Source organism: Bos indicus, chromosome 1, assembly GCF_029378745.1.
Source record: "Bos indicus isolate NIAB-ARS_2022 breed Sahiwal x Tharparkar chromosome 1, NIAB-ARS_B.indTharparkar_mat_pri_1.0, whole genome shotgun sequence".
Classification (NCBI taxonomy): domain Eukaryota; kingdom Metazoa; phylum Chordata; class Mammalia; order Artiodactyla; family Bovidae; genus Bos; species Bos indicus.
Window position 1 is genome coordinate 70,180,137 of NC_091760.1, and position 23,076 is coordinate 70,203,212.

The 23,076-nt window shown below is 46.0% G+C and overlaps 1 protein-coding gene across 2 annotated transcripts in view; it reads right to left on the reverse strand.

Moving 5' to 3' along the window:
• The window catches only part of SLC12A8 (solute carrier family 12 member 8), a 148,681-nt gene that overhangs the window by 39,666 nt on the left and 85,939 nt on the right, over positions 1-23,076 (reverse strand). For both annotated transcript variants that reach the window (XM_070788814.1, XM_070788805.1), the window contains 3 exons: positions 19,740-19,853; positions 2,653-2,740; positions 1,025-1,112 (listed from right to left, as the gene is read on the reverse strand). In XM_070788814.1, coding sequence (XP_070644915.1) covers positions 1,025-1,112; positions 2,653-2,740; positions 19,740-19,853 — 290 coding nt within the window. The remainder of the gene's footprint in view (positions 1-1,024; positions 1,113-2,652; positions 2,741-19,739; positions 19,854-23,076) is intronic.

Here is a 23,076-nt window from a genome sequence, read left to right on the forward strand (position 1 = left end):
CCTTCCCACCCCCGAAAATAAATATCACCTTGACACTGGCGTCTACACACCTGAAAAATAAACCTGCACTAATGTGAAAAGCAAGCCCAAACACTGCTCTAAAATGTAAGTTCAGCACTTCCAGCCCCAGGCTGCCCCAAGCAGCACCCCTCTATGTACCTGCAAGGCAGCTTTGCAAAGCCTCACACCAGAGAAAAAGGTGTTTATTCCTCAATAAGAGCAGTGATACTCAGGAGTTAACTGAGTAAGGACACCTCCCTGGCCTGGCGCGTCTTTCTGATACGTGATGGGAATCTCAGGGTCCACTTTCCCCCAGGGAACTTAAGGGAAGACAGAGGGAAGACAGGAGTTTTAGGGGATTTCCAGCAAAATGTCTGGAAGTCTTAATCTCCTGGGTTCTAGAAATGCCAAGTGAGTGTCCTTGACTGTCACATGACCTCCAGCCTGTTCAGAGGCTGTGGAACATGAGGACTTGGCTAATCATCTTCAGGCCAGTGTAGTCCTCAGGAAAAAAAGCTGCAGTATCCAAATCCATTGGGCCATCCCCTGGGGAGCCCGAGAGGACAAGGGGCCTCCAACCCTGTCTCCCACCACCCCTCACCTTGGCGCTGGGCTTCCTGCCCTCTTTTCTGTTCATCAGCCTCCTCCTTCTTACTGCTTTCTTGAGAGTAGCTTTCTGCTCATAGTGGAAGGGAGGCTATTGGCAATAATGAAGGATTGTTGGAGCTGGGGATCTCAGGTGACCAGATTCTTTGTTTCTGCTCTGATTTTTGACATGCAGGGTTGCCTGTGTCCCCATTATTTAGCACCTGCATGCATGTGTCTTCTCTGATGTGGTTACCCAAGTCTAGGGATACATATGAAGGACCTGTATCTTTCCCATGGTTTGGGCCACTGTACTGCAATCCTGGGCCCACGACTACATGGATTCCCCAGCCAGGACGCAAAGGGGAGGCAGCCATTGCTGCTCAGAGCTGATCAACGACCTGCAGCCTGAGCCCACCAGGCTGTAGGACTCACCCACCTTTTCCGCTATCAGGAAGTCATAGCGAAGGGCCTCTCGGGTGCAGATGGCGCCGAGCAGGAAGACAAAGACAATGTACAGAAACCACCTGCAAGAAACCCAAGAGCAGAACAGGGCTGCCACCTGACATCACTCAACCCCATCCCACTCCACCCTCCTCAGCCTGAGGGTTCCCCCAGGGAACTGTCCCCAAGGACAGAGAATGGCCATCACGAAGGCTCCCCAGATTATCTGGGGGCACTGTCGGTACTCTTTTCTCCTCTAGCATATTTCATGTAAATATATATAAACATATCATTTCATATAAACGTATAGAAATGCATCATTTGCCTCTTCCAGAGGAAAACACACAGAGGTTTTCTGGGGTGGGGAGCAGCCCAGCTGGCCAGGATGCAGGCCACGGTCGACGGGCAGGTCTGTACCCCATCCTCCTGCAGCAGAACAAGCCGATGAGCTGTCAGGCCTCGGAGTCCCGCTGTTCCTTGGCCCCCAGGTGACAGAGAGCCAAGCCGAATGTGAAAGGCCAGCAGTGAGCTGGCTCTGCCCTCAGAAGCCCTGTGACCTCGATGAACTCACATGAACCCAGGGGCCTCATTCCCATCTGGACAGTAGGAGGATGGGCCAAAGGCTCCTCCTGGGACCTTCCAGCTGTGACCAAAAATGAGGCGGGCTCTTTCCTTTCCTTCTGGACACCCACCCTTATCTTTGTCAGCCTCATTTTCTTCCCAGAGAGATCACCTTATTTAGCACAAAATAGACAGGTGCTGTATGCCTGGCTAGGAGCCACAGTGCCATTACAACAAGCTAAAGCAAACTAAGCAATGATGAGGTGTATTCATATTTTTTAAACATCACGGTTAAAATAATGCAGGTACTTTAATCCTTGTCATGTCTGGGATTTCATTACCTTTCACACCTACCCAGTGAAGGCAAAGGAGCTTCTTCCCGTAGTGCAGAGAGAAAACATAAGATTCTAGGTCAGAACCAGACCCAAGGCACCCAGCCTGCTCACATGGGTGGCACAGTGTGAACTAACACAGGGAAGTCTGGCAGCCTTGGGGAAGCAAGCTGGGAGAAGAGGACAATCAGCCTCTGAGTTCCTACTGTGCACCGTTACACACAGCATCTCCTCCACAATCGACAGGACACATGTGTTCTCATTAACCCCATTTTACAGAGATGAAAATGGAGGCTCAGAAGGTTAATTGTCTGAAGTCCCGCAGACAATCAGCGGAGGGGTGTAGTATGCAAATCTTGTTTTGTCTGCAGAACTCTTCCTTTTTATATTCCCTGCAATGGTCCTGGAAACTCAATGGTTACAAAATGCCCAAGTTCAAAATGGGGGTGGGGAAGGGGAGGGGCAGGAGGCTGAGGGAAAAGGAAAGAAAGGAGTCCACCTTCTTTAATGACCCCCTTCCTTGCTGGATTCCCAGGCAGGAGGGATGAAAGGGCGAGTATCTAAACCCACCAGACGTGAATTTTCCAGCTGGCTGAGCGTTAAAAGGAGGATTGGAATATAGAATAGATTGGTCACATACAGGGCACTCTTAGAACAAAAGGAGCAATCCCCTCTTTTGCCTTGGGTTTTCTCTCCCTCTCTCCAGCTGACTGCCACAAGGGGAACTTACGAGATGCCAACGGCTACTAGGGAGCCCAGGGGGATGCTGGCAGCAGGCTCCCTGAGGTCGCCCCCCATGTTGAAGCCGGCCATGACTCCTGAAAGACACCCAGACAGGAGAGAAGGGTGAGCAGCATCCTCCACACATCACCTTCCCCTCCTCGGGGCCTCTCCTGGAAGGGATCCTCGGGCATGCCCTCCCATCTGCGGCTCTGCAAAGTGCACTTCTCAGTCTCCCCTGGCAACTAGGGAGGCATCCTCAAGGCGTGAAAGGGACTTTTGTGGGTTGGCTGATGCTCAGGAGGAGAGCTCGACTAGCGACAAAAGCATCTTATGGCCCAGTGCAAAGTAATGAGGGCCAGGGAGGCGGCTGGCAGGCCACACAAAGGTCCCGAGGCCACATGCTGAGCTCTGAGCTCTGCCTTCCAGCCGGACAACACCCAGGAAAGACTCAGCCTTAGCAAAGAACCCACCCTGTCTGCTCAGCACAGTTCTTTTCCTCTGCTACCCTCAGACTACACTGGGGTTCAGGGACCCCAGGGACACGTTTCATCCAATATTCAGAGTCAGCAGCCGTGTTCAAAGCTCCTGAGCTGCCAAGGACTCTAAACAGATTCCAACAAACCATCTTGATGCTACCAACGCTAAGTGGCGAGCTCCTCTTCACTGTGGACTCTATTCCTCATGAGCACTCATGAAAGCACGTAGTCATGGTGGAAGGTCATCGCTGTGGTCCAAACACACACAGGCAGGAAACCAACAAGACAGCGGGTGCTGAACATCGTGTAGATCCAGCCCACATGTGCTCTGCAAGCCCACGGGGATGGGTGCATTGTGAATGTGCTCTTGAAGGACGTTTTGCATGGGTTTGGGGAGAGGAATGGGTCCATCTCCATCAATATGGATTTATGAACCCTTTGAACCTGACAGGGCCTGTGTTAAGTGCTTTTCATGCTTTTTTTTTTTTTTAAATCTCATTTAATCCTCACAACAACCACATCAGAAAAGTAGAATTATTTCCCCCATTTTATAGACAAGGAAACTAGTGCTAAAAGAGGTAAATTAAAATAGCTTAAGGTCACACATGTAGTAAGTAGCAAAGCTAAGATTCAACCCTGGTCTGTGTGATTTGGAAAATTGCTCTCTTAACGCCTCTGCTATAATGCTTGAGGGAACTCAAGTGCAGTGGAGTAAAGTGAAAGTTTGGGCCCAGAAAGTTAAACAGGAACTATTTCAAAGACTATCATGAATGCTGAACTAAGGCAGAGAACTGCATACATTTTGACTGAGCAATTCCACTACTACGGTTGTATCCTAAGTAAACAGTCAAGGACATAAGTAAAGATTTATCCAAAAATGTTTATTAAAGCTTGTATATATAGAGTGGTGAAAATCATAAGCAATCTAAGGTCTAAAGGTAGTGTGTGTGTGTTAGTCGTTTAGTTGTGTCCGACTCTTTGCAACCCCATGGACTGTGGCCCACAAGGCTCCTCCGTCCATGGAATTCTCCAGGCAAGAACACTGGAGTGGGTTGCCATTTCCTTCCCCAGGGGATCTTCCCTACCCAGAGTTCAAAACCTGGGTCTCTCACATTGCAGGCAAATTCTTTACTATCTGAGACACGTAGAGGACTGGCTAAATAAGTGATGATACATCTTTCAATATATACCAGCCCTCCGATAACATCAAGGATATGTTGTGACATGAAAAGAGCAATTGTTTCCATTTCAGAGGCATATCTGGGCTTCCCTGGTGGCTCAAAGGTTAAAGCATCTGCCTGGAATGTGGGAGACCCGGGTTCGATCCCTGGGTCGGGAAGATCCCCTGGAGAAGGAAATGGCAACCCACTCCAGTACTCTTGCCTGGAGATTCCATGGACAGAGGAGCCTGGTAGGCTACAGTCCATGGGGTCGCAAAGAGTCGGACACGACTGAGAAACTTCACTTTCACTTTCAGAGGCATATCTGAAAGCAGAACATACAGTATGATCTTATTGTGAAAAAAAAAAAAACAGATAAATAGATGTGTAGAAAAATGAAAAAGGAACTAGAACATGTTCAAAATGTTATTTCTGGGTGACGGAAAAACAGATCATTTTTTATTTTGTCGTTTACCTCTTCTTTCTCAATTTTCTATAGTGATCATTATGAAATAAGGGAGAAGTAATTCTTAAATGTTTTTTGTTTGTTTAAAATGGCATGTCGGGCATATTTTCTTTATTCTCAGTCCTCTCCCTCCCAAGACCCTATCAAAAGGATAGTAAAAGGGGAAAATGGATGAATGCCTAAAAAAAAAGAGGATTGGGAGGGGGAGCCATAAGTAGATGAAAAGTTTCCACAAATGTCTGGAACATAGAAAATGGATAAAATGATACAGAGTACTAAAATGAAAGGAAAAGAAAACCTTGGAACGCTTATCTAGAGGACCTAAATAAACTGCCCAAGAAAAACCAGGACTACTAGTATGGATGTTCGCACCCAGGTGAAGCTCTCCTCAAGAGCCAGACACACCCACAAATGTGCTGCTGTCACCCTGTCATGAAGGAAGAACCCCGTCAGGAGACAGACCCCCCCACACTGCAGCAGGAGATCCATGCCAGCAACCAAAGGTGGTCACGTGTATAACAAACCCAGCAGCAAACACACAGACACATGCATAGCAAAAACAGGACCACCTGGGCTGGAAGAAACATAAAAATCAGAACACAGGATAAAATTTTGAAGAAAATACTAATTAGTAGCTCCATAAACATCCAAGAAGAATATTCTACCTATAAAGCAAGATGCTATGAAAAACAAAAAATAAGAACAAGAAAAAGACTTTTGGAAATTAAAAACATGATCACTAAAATTAAAAACATGATCACTTACACTAAAAATGCAGTGGAGCATCTAGAAGATAAAGTTAAGTAAATATCCCAGAATTTAGAACAGAAAGACAAAGGGGTAAAAATTTTCAGCAAAAAATAGGAGAAAGAGAAGAAATCTTGGAGTTACGATATCCAACTAAGAGGAGGTCCAGAAAGAGAGAACAAAGATAAATTAAGCAGGTAAACAACAGAAATAAATGTCTTCAACCTGAAGAAGACACAAGTCTTCAGGCTGAAATATCCCATAAAGTAAACAACATAAAGGCCCACACCTAAATCATCACTGTGCAATTTTAGGAGAAATCCTAAATATTTTCAAAGATAAAAACCGAACAGTTACAAAGGAACAAAAATTAGACTGGCATCAGACTTCTCAACAGCAACAGTGAGTTCTAGAAAAGAGCACTGATTTTTAAATTCTGTGGAAAAGCTATTTTGAAACTAGAGTTTTAGCCAGATTACCAATTAAGTGAAAGTAAAGTTAAGCAAAGAAGGGCTCAGAAAATTTACCTCCCACACATCATTTCTGAGGAAGACACTAAAGCAAGGACTCCAGTACAATGAGGATATAAGCTATGAAAGAGAAGAAGAGAAGGTTCACAAAGCAGTGGTGACAAGTCAGGAGTTAACAAAGTCCCAGAGTAACAGTGGTGCAGCAGAGAAACCCGCAGGGACTGAAGCAGAAGAACGGAGACCCCGGTAGGGATGCCTCTGGATAGGACTGGATTCAACACAAAGGACACTATGAATTATTTTAAAGGTTTGCTGACTGCGTATTTTGGCAACAAGAGAAAACGCTTACTGAAACTCGAGGAGAAGTAAATAAGAAAGCCAACATGTAAATAGGAAGGAAACTAAAATAGGACATGACTTTAAACAACTAATAAAAAAAGTCTTAACGTTAATCCATTTGGCCATTATATGAGGAAAATTCTCCCCTAAATGACACAGGGGCCACGTCAGATGCAGCCAAGGAAGTGGAGTTGTAGCCCACCACTTTGCTCTTCAGTGAACCACAGCTACGGAGTCACAGACATAGCCCAGAGGACTTAAGTTTAGCTGCAAAGTAGAATACAAATATCATCTACCTTGACAAAGTGACATAAAGCTATAGCTAACAGCTAATACGAAATGAAAAGAGAAAAGAAAACTAGAAAGAGGAAAGGCACTCATATTTTTGCTGTAGTAGTGTGGGAAACAAAAGTCCCAGGATCTTCACTCAGGACTGGCTGAATGTTACAAGCTTCAGTTAGTTTAATAAGAAAACCTGAAATGTGAGTTAGCCATTAAGTTTGTTAGGTCAATAAGGAAATGCCAGCAAATATTTATATACCAGCTGCAATAAATTTAAAGTTAATGCTAGAATTTATTCTGTATTTTGTCATCATAAAGGGGAGTTTCTAAATGTTTGCTAAGAGGAGCAAAGAAATTTCCAAGAATATTGAACAGCTTGTTTTCGAAGTTCCAAAACCTGTTGACTTGTAACCTAAAGGCAAAAGAAAAAAGAAAAAAACACATTTTTTAGTAGAGAGAGGGTGTGTGTGTGTCGGGGTGGGGGGGTGTGTGGGGGGGGGGTGGGGTGGGTGTGAAACTGTGTTTGTTCACTGCAAGTTGTAAACTACAGCTTTCATGAGATTTTCCTCTTTACCTGCTAGTCATCAGCTTGTCATAGCTTCCCTGATATTGCTCTAAAACATAAATATAAAAGGATTATTCAGAATCCCTTAAAATCAGGGATTCCTTTAAGATAACTAACGCATTCCTTGTCAAAATACTTTACACATGAAATAAATATGACCCTAATATATTAATCTTAAAACACAACACAGAATATTAATTTTCCACACCAACAATAAGCAGTGAAGAGATATAGCCTAGGATGGATAACAGACTTAAGCATATTATTTAAAGTTATAAAGATAATCAAAAAAGAACAAAAATTAAAATATGACTATTAAAAATTGGGAAGTGGATAAAGGAACATGTAAGGAAGCTAAACCCTCTACATTTCTTACCATGGTGTCAATAAATTACATGTGACTTTGACTATCCAGTTATAGATATAAGCATGTACATGCAGGCTAAGTCGCTTCACCTGTATCCAAGTCTTTGCGACCCTCTGGGCCATAACCCAGCAGGCTCCTCTGACGATGGGATTCTTCAGGCAAGAATATGGGAGCAGGTTGCCATGCCCTCCTCCAGGCAATCTCCCCAGCTCAGGGATCCAACCCACACCAGCTGCGGATCCCTCACTGCAGGCGGATTCTTTACCAACGAGTCACCAGGGAAGCTCAGATGTAGGCATGTTGCTTGGTAATGCAGTTAGCTCCTGAAGTACTAAAATGACTACAAATGGTTGCCCCTGTAGAGGGGTTCTTTGGGTGGTCAGGTTGGTGGAGGAGGGAGGGCAGGCTGAGAGACTACTGCTTTACGTTACAAGCACCTCTGCACTATTTTTTTTTTTTTTTTAAATCACATACAGGTTTTATTTAGATCAAGAGAGCAAGGCTGAGGACCTGCCTTACTCTGACCACAGCTCACGGGACCATGTCCTTTGTTGCTAGAACAGTCTGACAGCCAAGGCCAGCCCTGGCCAGATCCCCATGTCTACCTGATACTCAGGCCCCACTAACTTCGTCCATCAACACCTCCTCTTTCTGAACCTCCCAAATGCTGAACCTCTGCCAAGGTTCTCACCTGTCACCAGGTTTACCAGTGTCTTACCTGCCTGGCTTCCTACCTTCGGCAATGACTTCATTCTGCCCCCAAGCCCCTGGCAGTTCTATGCCCATTCACTCAGCTTTGCAAAGTTACATACTGCTATGCATTCTTTGCCATTTTCGTACCTCCTCTAGTTTGTCATGTCTTTATGTACGCCTTCCTTCAGATCATTTACAAAACTCTAGAAATAAGGAGCCACAAGAACTCCATTGCCATAGGCGCTTCTGTCTAGGAAAGTGACTGATTAATCGTAATGGCTTCCTGCTTCCCAAAGGTTCTGTATTCATAACAAACAAACGCCCTTTTCTTCTCTCTCCACAATCCCTTGCACAGTGATGACCCTGCCTTTAATTAGAGGTCCTACTAGCTGGCCTGGTATGGGGCACGTGGGAATCCTGCTCAGTGGGAGCAGAAACAGCTGACACTGACACAGGCCACCCTCAGGAATGGGCCAGACCCAGACAGCCAGGAAGTGGGCTTGTGAGACAAAACAGGCAAGCCAGAAAATAGGCAGTCAGTACCGTGAACACAAAACTCCCAAGACAAGGAAATGGCAGTAACTTGCACTCCAGACAGGAAGCCTCGGGGTGACTCCTGTGGGTGTTCCGGGCACACCTATTAGATTGGTTTGCACACTGTTACTCCCAGAATTTTGCCCTTGCACAACTACACAATTCTTGAGCAGATGATCTCTAGTTCTGGTGGACTATAAATGTCTTGCTTACCAGTTAGATCTAGAAAAGTTATTTTGATTTCATATTCACCCATGCTAATCAGGTATTATAGAGATTCCCTAGTTACCTTTCTGCTTCTGTTACAATTTAAAAATATTAATGTTAGAGTTAGATTTAGTGGAGGAATAGTAGAATAAGTACTATTTCACAGTGATATTTACAAATAATGCCCCCCTAAAAAAAGGTTCCACAGTTAAAAAACGTATCAGTGGGGAAAACCTTGATTAAACAAGATCAGAGAGATTCTTACTGCTGGACTTACCATGCTAAGTCACTTCACTCATGTCCAACTCTGTGCGACCCCATAGACAGCAGCCCACCAGGCTCCCCGATCCCTGGGATTCTCCAGGCAAGAATACTGGAGTGGGTTGCCATTTCCTTCTCCAATGCATGAAAGTGAAAAGTGAAAGTGAAGTTGCTCAGTCGTATCCGACTCTTAGCGACCCCATGGACTACCAGCCTACCAGGCTCCTCCGTCCATAGGATTTTCCAGGCAAGAGTACTGGAGTGGGGTGCCATTGCCTTACCATACAACATTCTAATTTTCATTGTCCATTTCTAAGAAGAGAAATGTAGCACATACTATTTCCCAAAACTTATTTGACATTCAACACTTTTTAAAAAAAATGAAACACTTTAATCATTGGAAAACACCAAGTGTCCATTTTGTAATTCCTATTTGATCTTTATCCTCTTTTTGGCAGGCTTCCTAAAAATCTTTAAAGTGGTTATTTAGAATCATCAATTCTTAAAGCTGGAAGGTATCTTAGAGATCATCGACTCTGGCCTTTTATTTCACAGATGAGGCAACTGAGACCCCAAAAGAGGAAGCAATTTTGATCATGTTTTCAAGCTAGCTGCTTGCAAAACCAGCAGAACTCATGTTGAAGTTTCCTTAATTCAAGTCATGTTATTTCCTCCACATCATACAGTCTCTCCATTTCCTCCTAACACCCATGCTCTTTTTGGATTTTTCTTTTTAAACCAGAGTAACGGCATGATTAATTTGGGGCTACCGCCCCCACAAGAGTGCTGAACTTAGTTATAATCAGCCCTACTTATAATCAGTTATAATCAGCACCACACATTGGTTTTCCTACAGCAATTTCCGTCCCCAGTTCTGAATCACTAGTCTGTCCTGGTCCAGGGCATTTCCCCTCCTCGTTGGTCTTGAGCTGCCAGTTCCAGGAAGCAGTTAATTGCTTTACCCTAAACCACGTCCTCGCCCTATATCAGGATGATGATATGGGCTGCATCATGACCATATGACTTAGGCAACAGGTTTCCTCACACAGGTAAAGCCTTCTGACTTGGTCTTCTGTCCTCGTCCTAAGGCCTTTTACATCTCCTCACCGACTCAGCTTTCACATGTGAGGATGGTGGTGTTGGCCATCACTTTACCAGCTTGAGTTGAGGAGGTTAAACCTCCAGCATCATCCAGACCTTTCTGGGCACTGCCATTAACCTCACAGTCTGGTTGTGTGGCACCAGGTGAACTGGGAGGTTTGGCTTGGCACCCTGGCTCAAATATCTGTGACAATAGACGTGGATGGTCAGGAGAGGAACTGATCCCTTAAACATCTCTAGGATCAGCTATTGATAAAAATAACCAGGATAAATGTCCATTAACCACTTACCAGCATCTGCAAGATAGTGGTCCTCTGCCTTTTCTCGCTGCCCGCTTCATCAACCATAGTACAGAGATCAAAGTCTTCACCTCTTGCCTGTTATTTTAATCCCACTCCCACCCTATTTCCTTTTTTGATCCTGAAAATGAGAATTCTTAAGGAAAAAAAAAAAAAAAAAGGCTTCCCCAGTGGCTCAATGGGTAAATACTTCACCTGCAATGCAGGGACACAGGAGGTGCAGGTTGATCCTGGGATTGGGATAGTCAAAGTTATGGTTTGTCTAGTAGTCATGTGTGGATATGAAAGTTGGACCATAAAGAACACTGAGCCCTGAAGAATTTATGCTTTCAAACTGTAATGCTGGAGAAGCCTCTTGAGAGTCCCTTGGACAGCAAGGAGATCAAACCAATCAGTCCTAAAGGAAGTCAACACTGAAGGGGCCTGATGTTGGAGCTCCAATACTTTGGCCACCTGATGTGAAGAGCTGACACACTGGGAAAGACCCTGATGCTGGGAAAGATTGAAGGCAGGAGGAGAAGGGAGCAACAGAGAACGAGAAGGTTGGGTGGTATCCCTGACTCAATGGACACGAGTTTGAGCAAACTCCAGGAAGGACAAGGAAGCCTGGAGTGCTGCGGTCCATGGTGTCACAGTCAGACGCGACATAGTGACTGAACAACAAGGGAACAATGGGAAAAAAAAAAGCCTGGGGCTTCTGGATAAAGCATTTGCCTGCAATGTGGGAGACCAGGGTTCAATCCCTGGGTTGGGAAGATCCCCTGGAGAAGGAAATGGCAACCCACTCCAGCACTCTTGCCTGGAAAATCCCATGGACAGAGCAGGCTGGTAGGCTACAGTCCCTGGGGTCGCAAAGAGTCAGACATGACTGAGTGACTTCACTTTTCCCTTGTGGTCCAGTGATTAAGAATCTGCCTGCCAATGCATGGGACTTGGGTTCGATCCCCAGTCCAGGAAGATCCCACATGCCACAGGGTACTGAAGCCTGTGTACCATGGCTACTGAGCCCGCACTCTAGTAGAGCCCTCGAGCTGCAGCTATTGAGCCCACATGTCCTTGAGTCCATGGTCTACAACAAGAGAAGCCACCACAGGGAGAAGCCTGTGTACCACAACGAAGGACAGCCCCCACACAGCACAGGGAGAAGCCTGTGTACCACAACGAAGGACAGCCCCCACACAGCACAGGGAGAAGCCTGTGTACCACAATGAAGGACAGCCCCCCCACAGCACAGGGAGAAGCCTGTGTACCACAGTGAAGGATAGTCACAACCAGAGAAAGCCCGCACACAGCAACAAAGACCCAGCACGGCCAAAAATAAATAAATAAATAAATACTTTTTATAAAGAAAAACAGCTGATCATTTTCTAGACTTTCCTGGTTTCTGTTGGTTGGTCATTAAAGAACTACTCTTACTTTAGAAGCCTTCAATTTTCCCTTTCCATTTAGAGATTGTTTCTCTGTTGCCTTTTTTGTTTCTTTTTTTAAGTTCATAAATTTATTACTTTTCTTTTTCATTAAAGTAGAATATCCATGCACTAAAGTGACTTAACCTTATCTGCCGCCTTTTGTTGTTTGGAGGCAGTGTGGCTCTGAGCCTCGGTCTCCCCATTTGCAAATGGGGATAAGATTATGTACCTTGCAGGATTGTTGTAAAGCTAGAAAGAACATCTATAATGCACCTAGCACAGTGCCTGGCACCTAGTAGGTGCTAAATAAATGTCCACCTGGGGGTGGGGGCATGGGATAAACTGGGAGATTAGGACTGACATATACACATTATTATCTATAAAATAGATGACTAATAAGAACCTGCTGCATAGCACAGGGAACTCTACTCAATGGTCTATATGGGGAAAGAATCTTAAAAAAAACAAGAAGAGTGGATATATGTATATATGTATATGTATAACTGGTGCACTTTGCTGTATACCTGTAACTCACATAACATTGTAAATCAACTATAACACAATAAAAAAACATTTTTTTTGAATGTCCATTTGGGGAAGATGGGCTCCCTTCTGCTCTCAGAACTCCCCTGGGTTCCTAAGCACTCTGGCTGCCTCTCCTTACCTTCCACCTGATCGTCAAAACCCCACTCCTTCCCCACACCTGGCTGATTGGTTTGTTTAGCTGTTAAAGTAGGAATCTTTCGTCCCCTCTTCGCTCTATTCTTAGAGGCAGAACTAGTCAGTGCTCCACCCTCGCAATGCCTTAGAGATGCTGCTGAGACAGACTGTGTCTAATAATGGGACATTCAAACACTAGGATTCCAGCAGGATTTATTGACTTCCGGGTAGAGTACAGCTCCAGACAAACGTGTGTCCTCTTTCCCAGCATCCTTGCCAAAGCACGTGGGAAGTGATGGGGATCACCATTTTTTGTCGGGTGACCTTGGGAAATCACCTCTCTGTGTCATTGTTTCCTCATATGTAAGATGGATTAATAATAGAACCCAGGGAAGGATACAGGTTCCATGGGGCCTAAAACTTTTTAAAAATACCAAGTTATGAATATGAAATGGAACTTTAGAAGGAGGTCATGCAACCAAGGGACCCTGAAACCCAGGCTTCATTAGCTTAATGATAAATCTGCATCTGATAGAAGCACTGGGGTCATGATGAGGTTTAAATGAAAGACTATAAAGTGTTCCGCACAGTGCCTGATGTTGTAGGCTATTGTAATGATAATTATTATAGATACTGTGATAATTTTATAAAATCATAAATTCTATAAGTGAGATTACAAAAATAAACATATATAATAATTATAAAGCTCCCTCCCTTTCTCCTGTTCCTACTCACAAGTCCATCAGAATGCAGAGAGGTGAGTCCCGCCCTCAGACTGTCCTTCCTCAGTCTCTCTGCTCCTTAAAACAAGACCTCATTCTGCCCCAGCAGGTCCTCGTTCTCTCACCCACAAGAACACATAACTTAAGAGAAGGCCTGGGGATACACTGGGAGAGAAGGAATGTACGGGTAGGCTGAAGGCAAAGCCAGCATGGATGCCTAGAGCTGAGGGTCCCAGAGACAGCCAGCCAATCTGGAAGAGCCCAGTAGAATCCAGAACTTCTCAGAGTGTGTGTATGTGTGCGGGGTGGGGAGAGATAGGATCAGGTCCAGGGAGGCCAAAGGATGTCACAGAAATAGCAGGGCTCCTGACCACAAAGGTAAGCGTGGACATTCTGGTAAAGGCTGCTGGTTTCCCCCATACATTTTGATGCTGGGTGTGGTCAACCACAACAGGCCCTTATCCTTTCCAGCAGGAGTCTGAAATTTGGGGACAAGGGTTACACAACTTCACACAATGGTATTTATCCCAGTGAATTTCCATTTTCTAGTTCCTCCATGTACTGTGGTCCCAGATTCCCAGAGTGGCTATGTGTGTGTATGAATAACTATAGGGAGAGGTGTTTGTTTTTCAGAGAAAGTTTGGTGGTATAGCTCAGAGAAGGAAAGTGCTTTGGGAAACTAAATGCAGAGTCTATTCCAAGGTCCCAGCCCCACCCTGCAGCCACCACCACAGGGTGTGGTGGAGTGCAGCGAGGAGCACTGACAGAAGACCTTGCTTCCTAACTCCAGAGGAGCCACTGAAACCTAGGCTTCAGCTATTCTCCCCAGAAGTCTCCCGCCCCCAGGGATAAAATCTCTAGAGTAACCTAAATAACATCACTGGTCAGAGATGAGGATGCAGGGTTGGGGGACTGGAAGTGTCTGTTCTTCCAAACTCCTCTCCCCTCTCACAGCCTGGAGGTTCTCTTGTTCCAGGAGAGGATGGCGTTGGAGGGAGCCCCAGCCATGACTCACTCAGAGCTAATCCTTGGCAAATCCGTCACCATGGAAACTGCCAATCATCCATGCTTTTCATAGCTTAATGGAACATCTGCCAGGGGAAAGCCAAGGGATACAAATTGCCTGTCCTGCCTACTGTGTTTACACTGGAGCCCCTGGAAAACAGAGATAGCCAGGAGAGGCAACCCTCTACAGAGGGATGGTGGCCCAACTTTATTGCAGAGGGGGACCCCTTCCAGGGCTCGAAAGTGGGCTCTTGTCTAACACTCAGAAAAGAATTGTCAGAGGTGACATGTACTGACAAAGCAAGAGACTTCACTGGGAAGGGGCGCCTGGGTGGAGAGCAAGAGGGTCAGGGAACCAAGGAGACCTGCTCTGCCATGTGGCTTGCAGTCTCGGGTTTTATGGTGATGGGATTAGTTTCCGGGCTGTCTCTGGCCAATCATTCTGACTCAGGGCCCTTCCTGGTGGTGCACACATTGCTCAGTCAAGATGGATTCTAACAAGGAGGATTCTGGGAGGTCAATGGGACATGAGTATCTCCTTTTGACCTTTCCCAAATTCTACCGGTTGTTGGTGGCTTTTTAGTTCCGTATTCCTTACCAGGACCTCCTGTCGTAAAATAACTCACAGGAATGGTTACTATGGTGCCTGATGAGAGCAGGCAGTTTCAGTCAGTGTGTTTCTCCTAACAACTCTGGTCACCTTCCGCACCTTAGCTGGGTGATCTTCCGCAATCCTTCATAAACTCCTCTGTGCTCATTTCCCAGATCAGTGATTCTCAACCTGGTTGGGCCCAGATCGGGGTGTGGAGGGTGGGGATGGGGCCGGGGGTGTCAGGGAGGCAGAAAAGCACATTCCCTGAGAGGGGTGGGGTAAAAGAGGCCTGTGTAGACAGTTTGTTCAATATTATAATTTTATATTTGGAATATTACCAAACAATACCTTCATAACTTAAGCCACAGAAAATAAAGAAGCTTGGCTAATCTTCTTAGGTAGAATCTTTCTCAAAGAAAGGACCAAGATACTCCTTTTGGTCCAGGGAGACACAGAATTTCCAGTGTAGTAAGGTTTTCAGTATGATTAACAAAAACGAACATGGATTAAAAGATAAAAAGTTGAGAGTCACTCGCTGGACTGGCTGATCTCAAATGGTAGTCCAGCTCAAATTCTGGGCTCCTGGGTGGCATCTTCCAACCTCAAGGCACTGCTGATTCCCTACTGAAGGGTGAAGCACCAGAGGGAAGGCTCGTCACCCCGGGCCCTTCACTCAGGCCACGCGTTCCCTCTCTTACAAAATGCAAGGCCTGCAAATAAAAAGGAGGGAAGCTATGGGAGAAGCTTGGAGGGGACCTGACAGGGTCACGCACATAAGGCAACATCCTGGTGGTACTGCCTGCCTCAAAGGACCACGGCCCTGCTTCAGCTGGAGCTGCTAACCTGGCACCTGAAAGCAAGGATCTGACCTGGCATCAGGACTCCCTGCCAGGCCCAAGGAAACAGGCTCATGTGGGAAACAGGCCAGGCTCAGGTGGGAAGCCTCTTGAATGTGTCGGGGAGGGGCAAGGTGTGGGGGAATGGGGAGCAGAAGGGGCTAGAAAATATTTTCAGATGTTAATGTTAAAAATTTTTGAAAATTTTCTTCTTCGTGTATTTCATCCCCTCCCCCTTTCCTTTTCTGTCCATTCAAAACGAACGTGACCTTTATTTTATTATCTTGGTGGAAATACGTGGCAGGGAAGAAGCAGACTTTTCACATTGTTTTGGTTTCTGTTTCTCAAAAGGCTGGGCCCTTAGGAGATTTTAGAGGATCTAGGAGAAGGCAATGGCACCCCACTCCAGTACTCTTGCCTGGAAAATCCCATGGATGGAGGAGCCTGGAAGGCTGCAGTCCATGGGGTCGCTGAGGGTCGGACACAACTGAGTGACTTCACTTTCACTTTTCACTTTCCTGCATTGGAGAAGGAAATGGCAACCCACTCCAGTGTTCTTGCCTGGAGAATCCCAGGGACAGGGAGCCTGGTGGGCTGCCGTCTATGGGGTCACACAGAGTCGGACATGACTGAAGCGACTTAGCAGCAGCAGCAGCAGGAGGAGGTAGAAAAGAAGCTGCAGAGTGACTGGGGAGAGCATGGCGGGAACAAAACCTATTTGCTACATTGTTTGTAGGGCCCAGTGCAAAAAAAATGTAGGACCCTTTGTTCAAAATTTATTAAGAATTTTAGCAACAGCAAAGCATTCAACCAAGTGTGGGGTCCTTCTGAGCTTATGCCCAAGTGTGAATGCATAAATTCATGCTCACTAAGCTGGCCCTGGACAGCAGTGTCGCCCATATTAGAACAGAAGATTGCCCCTCACGCTTGGGCAGGAAGAGAAAGGCCCACAGGATTTGAACAACGGGGACCTGAGGCCTACTCCCTGGCAGCACCAGTGGGATCCAGCAAGACCTCAGGAAAGAAGGTCTGAGAGGTACACAGACTCTAGGCACGAGGTTCCCAGGTTCCGCAAACTTTCCATCCCCCAAAGTGGCTCGGAAGCAGCAGAGACCATAAACCTAAAGGGAGCTACAGACAGGGCTGTGGGAGGGCCTGGCTCAGAGCACAGATGATGAACAGCCAGAGCCCCTGACACGCCCTGTACTTAGTAAGACCCTGAGACCTGACAGGCAAGGCAGAGGCATGAGGAATGACTGACATCAGTTCCCAGCCACCCCGGCAGCCTGAAGGCTTAGGTTCAGAGACCAACTCTTTCCACTTCATTAAGATGAAAGAAACGCATTGTTTCTGGCACACCTGGATTGTAGAACAGCATGCTACCTGCCATCACCGAGACCTAGCTCCAGCCTTCTTCCTGTGACCTAGCCTCAAAGAGGGAGGAGGGAGGAGGGGTGTCAACTCGGAGTTGCCTTAGTTACTCAGCTGAGAAATGAAGCTTGGGGCAGAGTGGTCAGGTGGTAGAGACAGAGGGAAGTGAGAGTAAAGGCGGGTAAATTTAGGAGGTAAAATTCACAGGACTTGCAGGAGACTGGTAAGGAAGAGGCTTCCTCGATGGCTCAGTGGGTAAAAAAATCTGCCTGCAATGCAGGAGACACAGGAGACATGGGTTCGATCCCTTGGTTGGGAAGATCCCCTGGAGGAGGAAATGGCAACCTACTTCAGTATTCTTGCCTGGCGAAGCCCATGGACAGAGGAGCCTGACAAGAGGAAGGTGTCAGAAGTAACTCCCCATTACTAGCTCAAGCAATTGCGGGGATGAGGGTGCCATCCCTGAGATCAGGAGTGGAGGAGAACCAGTTGGGGCTGATGGGATGGATGGGTTCTGAACATGCTGAGTCTAGGATACCAAGAGAAGGTGTCAGGTAGGCACTTAAATACACGATGTGAAGCTTAGAGAAGTCGGGGCTAGAGGCATAAATCTGGGAATGGCCAGCATTGTGGGTGGTCCCTGAACAATGGGCATGAATGAGATCCCAAGGGAAACAGTAGGCACAGCCTGAAGAACCCCAGCATTGAATGGGCAGGCAGAAGAGGATGCCCCTATCAAGAGGGTCAGAGCAGGATGCTACATCATAGAAGGTACGAGAAATGAAGGAGAAAGTGGAACGCAGCTGAGAGGTCAAACACACTGAGAAATTTTAAGTACCCACTGAACTAAGTGGAAGCCACTGATGACTTTGGAAAGAACCATTTCACTGGAGAGAGAGGCCTGGAATTCCAAAAGGAGTGAGTGGACGAGTAGAGCAGGAGGCAGGAAAGTGGTTGGGAGAGCAGAGACTGTGGCTGTGCAGGGGAGAGAAAGGGGCGGTGGCCAGAGGGAGAAATGGGATTCAGGGGAGTTGTTAAATACGACTACAGTCAGTAATTTCCCCCCGCGTTTTAACAGCTTTACTGAGGTATAACTAACATACAATAAGCTACAAGTTTAAGAGTGTGACAGTCTGTAAAATTTGACAAGAACACACTTGCGAGTCCATCACCACAGTGAGAAACACATTTTTTCATCCCCCCAAATTTCCTTGGCCTCCCTCCTGCTCCCTTCACCTCCACTCCTAGGTATTAACTGACCTGCTTTCTGTCACTGTAGTTTGCATTTTCTAGAATTTTATATAAATGGATTTTTAAATAATTTTATCTTTTTAAAAAGGAACTCTCTTTTTGCCTGACTTTTTTCACACAGCAGCCTTATTTTGAGAGTCATCTACATCGTCACAAGTTATCAATAGTTCACTTTTTCTAATAGCTGATTAGTTTTATATCGTGTGGTGACACCATAATTTGTCTCTCCATTCACCCTTTGATGAGTATTTGAGTTGCTTCCAGTTGGGATTATACCAAACTAAGTTGCTTTGAACTTTCATATACAAGTCTTTATATGGATACATGCTTTTTTTTTTTTTCCCCCTCAATAGTAGATAACCAGGATTGGAATGGCTGGGTATGTTTGGTTTTTAAGAAACTGTCAAACCATTTTCCAAAAATGGTTGTCCCATTTTACGTTCCCATCAGCAATGTATGCAAGTTCCAGTTCCTCCAAATCCTTGTCCACATCTGATAGGGACAGTCTCTTAAATTTTCAACAGTCTAGTAGCTTTTCCTCCCTTCTCTCTGGAGGAAGGCAGAAGGAAGAGGGAAAGGAGACAAAATCAGCTCCAGGACATCAACACTGCCTGGATGGAGAAAGAAACGTTTTTTTGAGTCTGTGTTCTGGGAACAAGCCCAGTCCCTAGTAAATGGTTATTTCTTGTGGAGCATTTGGTCAACACGTTAGCTTACTACCTTCTGGGCCTGGGACCCGAGCATGCAACAGGAGTTCTACCAGGACCTCAGCTGTGCAAGGCTCCTCTGCAGGCACCATGGAACGGGAAAGTGGGGGAGAGGATGCAGTCCTTGCCCGTGGGGTCCTGATTTCACCCACAGCCAAAGTGGCAAGAAGATAAGAGCATTTCTCTGCCCCTGGGAGAAGACACGTGGGTTGGGGTAGGGGAGGGGGAGATTAGAGACCAGTCTGCACTCGATACAAGGTGGAAAGGGCAGCTGTCCTGTTGAGGAATCCAGCCTGCTTAGCCCTAAGAGAATATGTCCCCCCTACTAACTTGGCCAAGAGGTGTCAATATGTAAGTATAAGGGGTAAGGAGGATCAAATCATGTTGGGAGCCTTCAGGAATTATGAACAAGTAAAGCCTCTGTCAAAATAATAGATGTGTAGTTAAAGCTAAGGCTGTCTATAAAGTCAGGTATATACCCTATAAGCACATACAGGTCCATTATGATACTACATTTTGGGAACCAAGCATTTACTTATATCCCTAACATGATAATGAAAAAGAATGCCAGTACCTGTAGCTGTGGGGAAGAACACCCCGAAGACAGTGAAAAAGGACTCTCCAGGGCTGTAATCTGGCAGAGTGTTGTTCTGTAGCAGTTCTGGTGAATATCCAATAAAACCATGTTCTGAAATAATACCAAGAAAGCAAAATGAGCCGAGTGACAAGACATAGCACAAGTTCCCTAGATTACAGTCCCAGCTTTAAATAGTAAATAGTCCCAGCTTTAAATAGTAACTTTAAATAGTAAAAGGTAGGTATGATGTGGGGGGGGGGGGGGGGGGCAGGGAGAGAACACAGAAGATTATAGAAACATCTTCCTTCCCACGTCTAGGGCTTTACTTTCGTATATATATATCTATGGATGTAGGTAAATAAAATGACATGAAGAAGAGAGTAGTCACCTCTAGCAAGGGGAGCTTTTTTTTTTTGCTTGTAGACTTCGGTACAGCTGAAATCAGTGAGCATGCACTGATGTGTTTGCTTTTGATTTAAAAAATTACATTAACTCCCTGCTCAAAAACCTTCCCATAGATTCCTATTAGCTACAGAATAAAGTCCAAACTCCTTAAGACAAGTGTGGAAGCTCCGTACAACCTGGCAATGGCCCACCGTTTCCTATTCGTGCTTTGCCTTGTCCTCTTCCCAGCAGTCACACAGACCACTCTGCCCAAGAAGCCCCCTAGTACCCAATCCTGTGTCCTCTGCTTCCAGACCCTTCCCCACATCTCTGAACATCAATATGGTGCTCACTCTTCAAGCCCAACCCAAACACTGCTCTCTTTGGGCTTTACATTAACTCCCTGATCAGAATCCTCCTCCTAAGTGCCCTCCGTGACCAGACTCCTTGGGGCTAGAGATCTGCTCTTAAACACCTCTGTCCCCCAGGCCCAGCCACTGTGCCTGCCACACAGCAGGCAGGGTGCAAATATGGGTCACGCTGAAAGAACCTTGCTCTTGGATCTTTTGCTTCCGTGCTTTCAGTCTGATGGTTCAGAGACTACTTTATAGCAGAAACATCTCAGATCTGATTTCTTCAAAGAATTTTAAACATTTTTTACATTGCCTTAAATGCAGTTAAGAGGTTTCACTCCTACAGATACTGCTTTTTTGTCAAAGGGGGTCACCTTGAACAGTATCTGTGGATGTGTTAGTGGGCTGTGGAATTTTAAGATACAAGTCCAGTGTCCTTGGGCTCAGAAACACGCAGGATATCCAGTGTCAGTTTTTAGAGAATGAGTTGGTTTGTTCCTGCTCACTCTAGTCCACAACTCGGTCTTGATCTTTTTCCCTCTATCCCCTCTGACATGCAAGATGAGCACTTAGCCATTAGTCTCTCCATAGCTGACCCCCAGGGCTGTGGTGACAATCCCCTGCCAGCCTGTCCTCCACCACCCTCGGGGCTGAACTTCACCCCGAGCTTCCATCCAGTAAAGAGTGCTGGCTTGCTGATGAGTCCGAGATCACGGGCACTTCTCATGGCTTCCAAGATTCATATCTTCATAGGAAAAATATTTTTCAAAAAAAACAGTAAAATGAAAGCTCAGTGAAGCACAAGGAACCCTGGGGAGTCCAGTCAGGACTTAAAATCATTGTCAATTGCTCTCTTTCTCCTGAACCTTAGATCCCAAGGACTGTGCAGCATTTCCGAATGGTCTGGCGTCTTCACAGCTGGTCCTCTCCTCATTAACAGAAAAGCAATAATAGCCAAGTTAACTTTAGTTTATCCGCTGGCTGACCCCACTGACTAGACTTTCTGAGGAGAAAACCAGCCCAGCCTGCCTTGGAAGGGAGCTTAGCCAAGCTGGATGACACACAGGTCTGAGCACATCTGAGCACAGGGCTGTGCGCTGGGCAGGCCGGCCGTGAGGATCAAGAACACTTCATCAGGCTCCACGGATCCTGGCTGTCCCCGAAGCCACCCTGACATGGGCAGGCCTTTGGTCACCAGGCCTGAAGGGCCTGGCCCTGGTCAGCCTGAAGGGCCAGAGGGATCTCAGGCGCTGTAGATGAGTCACTGGGAAGCCTCTTCTCTTTCTCCATCATCCCACCAACGAGATCCACAGATTGAGCGGATGAGTCACTTGGCTTATTCGAGGCGGCAGGGGTGGGGGCGGGGTCCCTCCTCTGCAGGATGATCACAAATGCAGCTCTCACACACTCACAAGCACACGCTCATACTGACAACTGCTGCTGACCCCAGCCCTTTCCCCCCAAGTCCAGTCCTGAATTGTTCTCAAGGAAATCTTAACTTCGACAAGAACTTTATCAACAGAGATGCTTGTCAATGAGTTATTTATAATCGTGTAAGTGGGGAGTGTCTAAATGTCCAACTGAAAGGTTGAGGTATTTTAAATCCTTATAAAGACTTACTAGTGCCAAAGAAACCTATCCATGTTACATATGACATATATTAAGTAAGAAATTGGATACCATTTATAGAATAAATACAAAAAAAAGTTTTAATGTATATATGTAAAAAAAGCAAATATACCAAAAACTAATTGTTGTTGTCTGTATAATGCAATCATGGGCAATTTTTTTTAAATGTTTAAAAACTTTCCATGTTGTCTGTCATGAGCATAATCCACTTATCATCAAAAAGTAATGCCTTTTGTAAAAACAAACAAAACGTCCCACAACTGAAAGCCTACTTTCTCCAGATAGCTTTTCTATAAACAAATTTATTTCTTTTTTTTCCTTTCCATTTATACTCTCCCTGTTTTTCAAAATGATACTTGCCCCATTTTTCAAAATAAGTAGCTTATGAGAAAAACATAAGTAAGATAGGGCAAGTAAAATAAGGGGCAAAAAAGAAACAGAAGGAAAAAAAAATGAAATTGAGCAAAAGATAGGGAGGAAACACCTACAGCCTCAGGTATCTGAGGTAAGACCCTGCAGTGACTTTCCTCAAGCTGGAATTCAAGGCCTAGAGAGATCATTTCTGACACAGCCCAGTCCAGCAGGGGTGGGCCTTACGGCCACCATTCACACATGCTGCATTCTACTGGACGAGAAGGAGGCCTAGGCTCGCATGGTGGACCTGTCTAACTGCCTCTGCCCTTACCTTCCCGGGGCCCTTATGACTTCCATCCACTTGACAGCCCCCCACATCATGCTCCCCAGTCCTGAGCTAGCCCCACAGAAGACCTGGCCTTCATCCTGAGTTCTGGGGCCCCAGTCTCTTGCCCACAACCCTAACCTCTGGTCCAGCTGGACCCAGGTCAGGCACTGATGTCTCAGAAGAATTTGTACTTAAGGCGTGGCCTGAGGTCCGCTGGCCACATCCAGCATTGCAGGGCTGAGTAGACACCACCTGCCACGGCCTCTCACAGTGGGTCTTGCTGCCT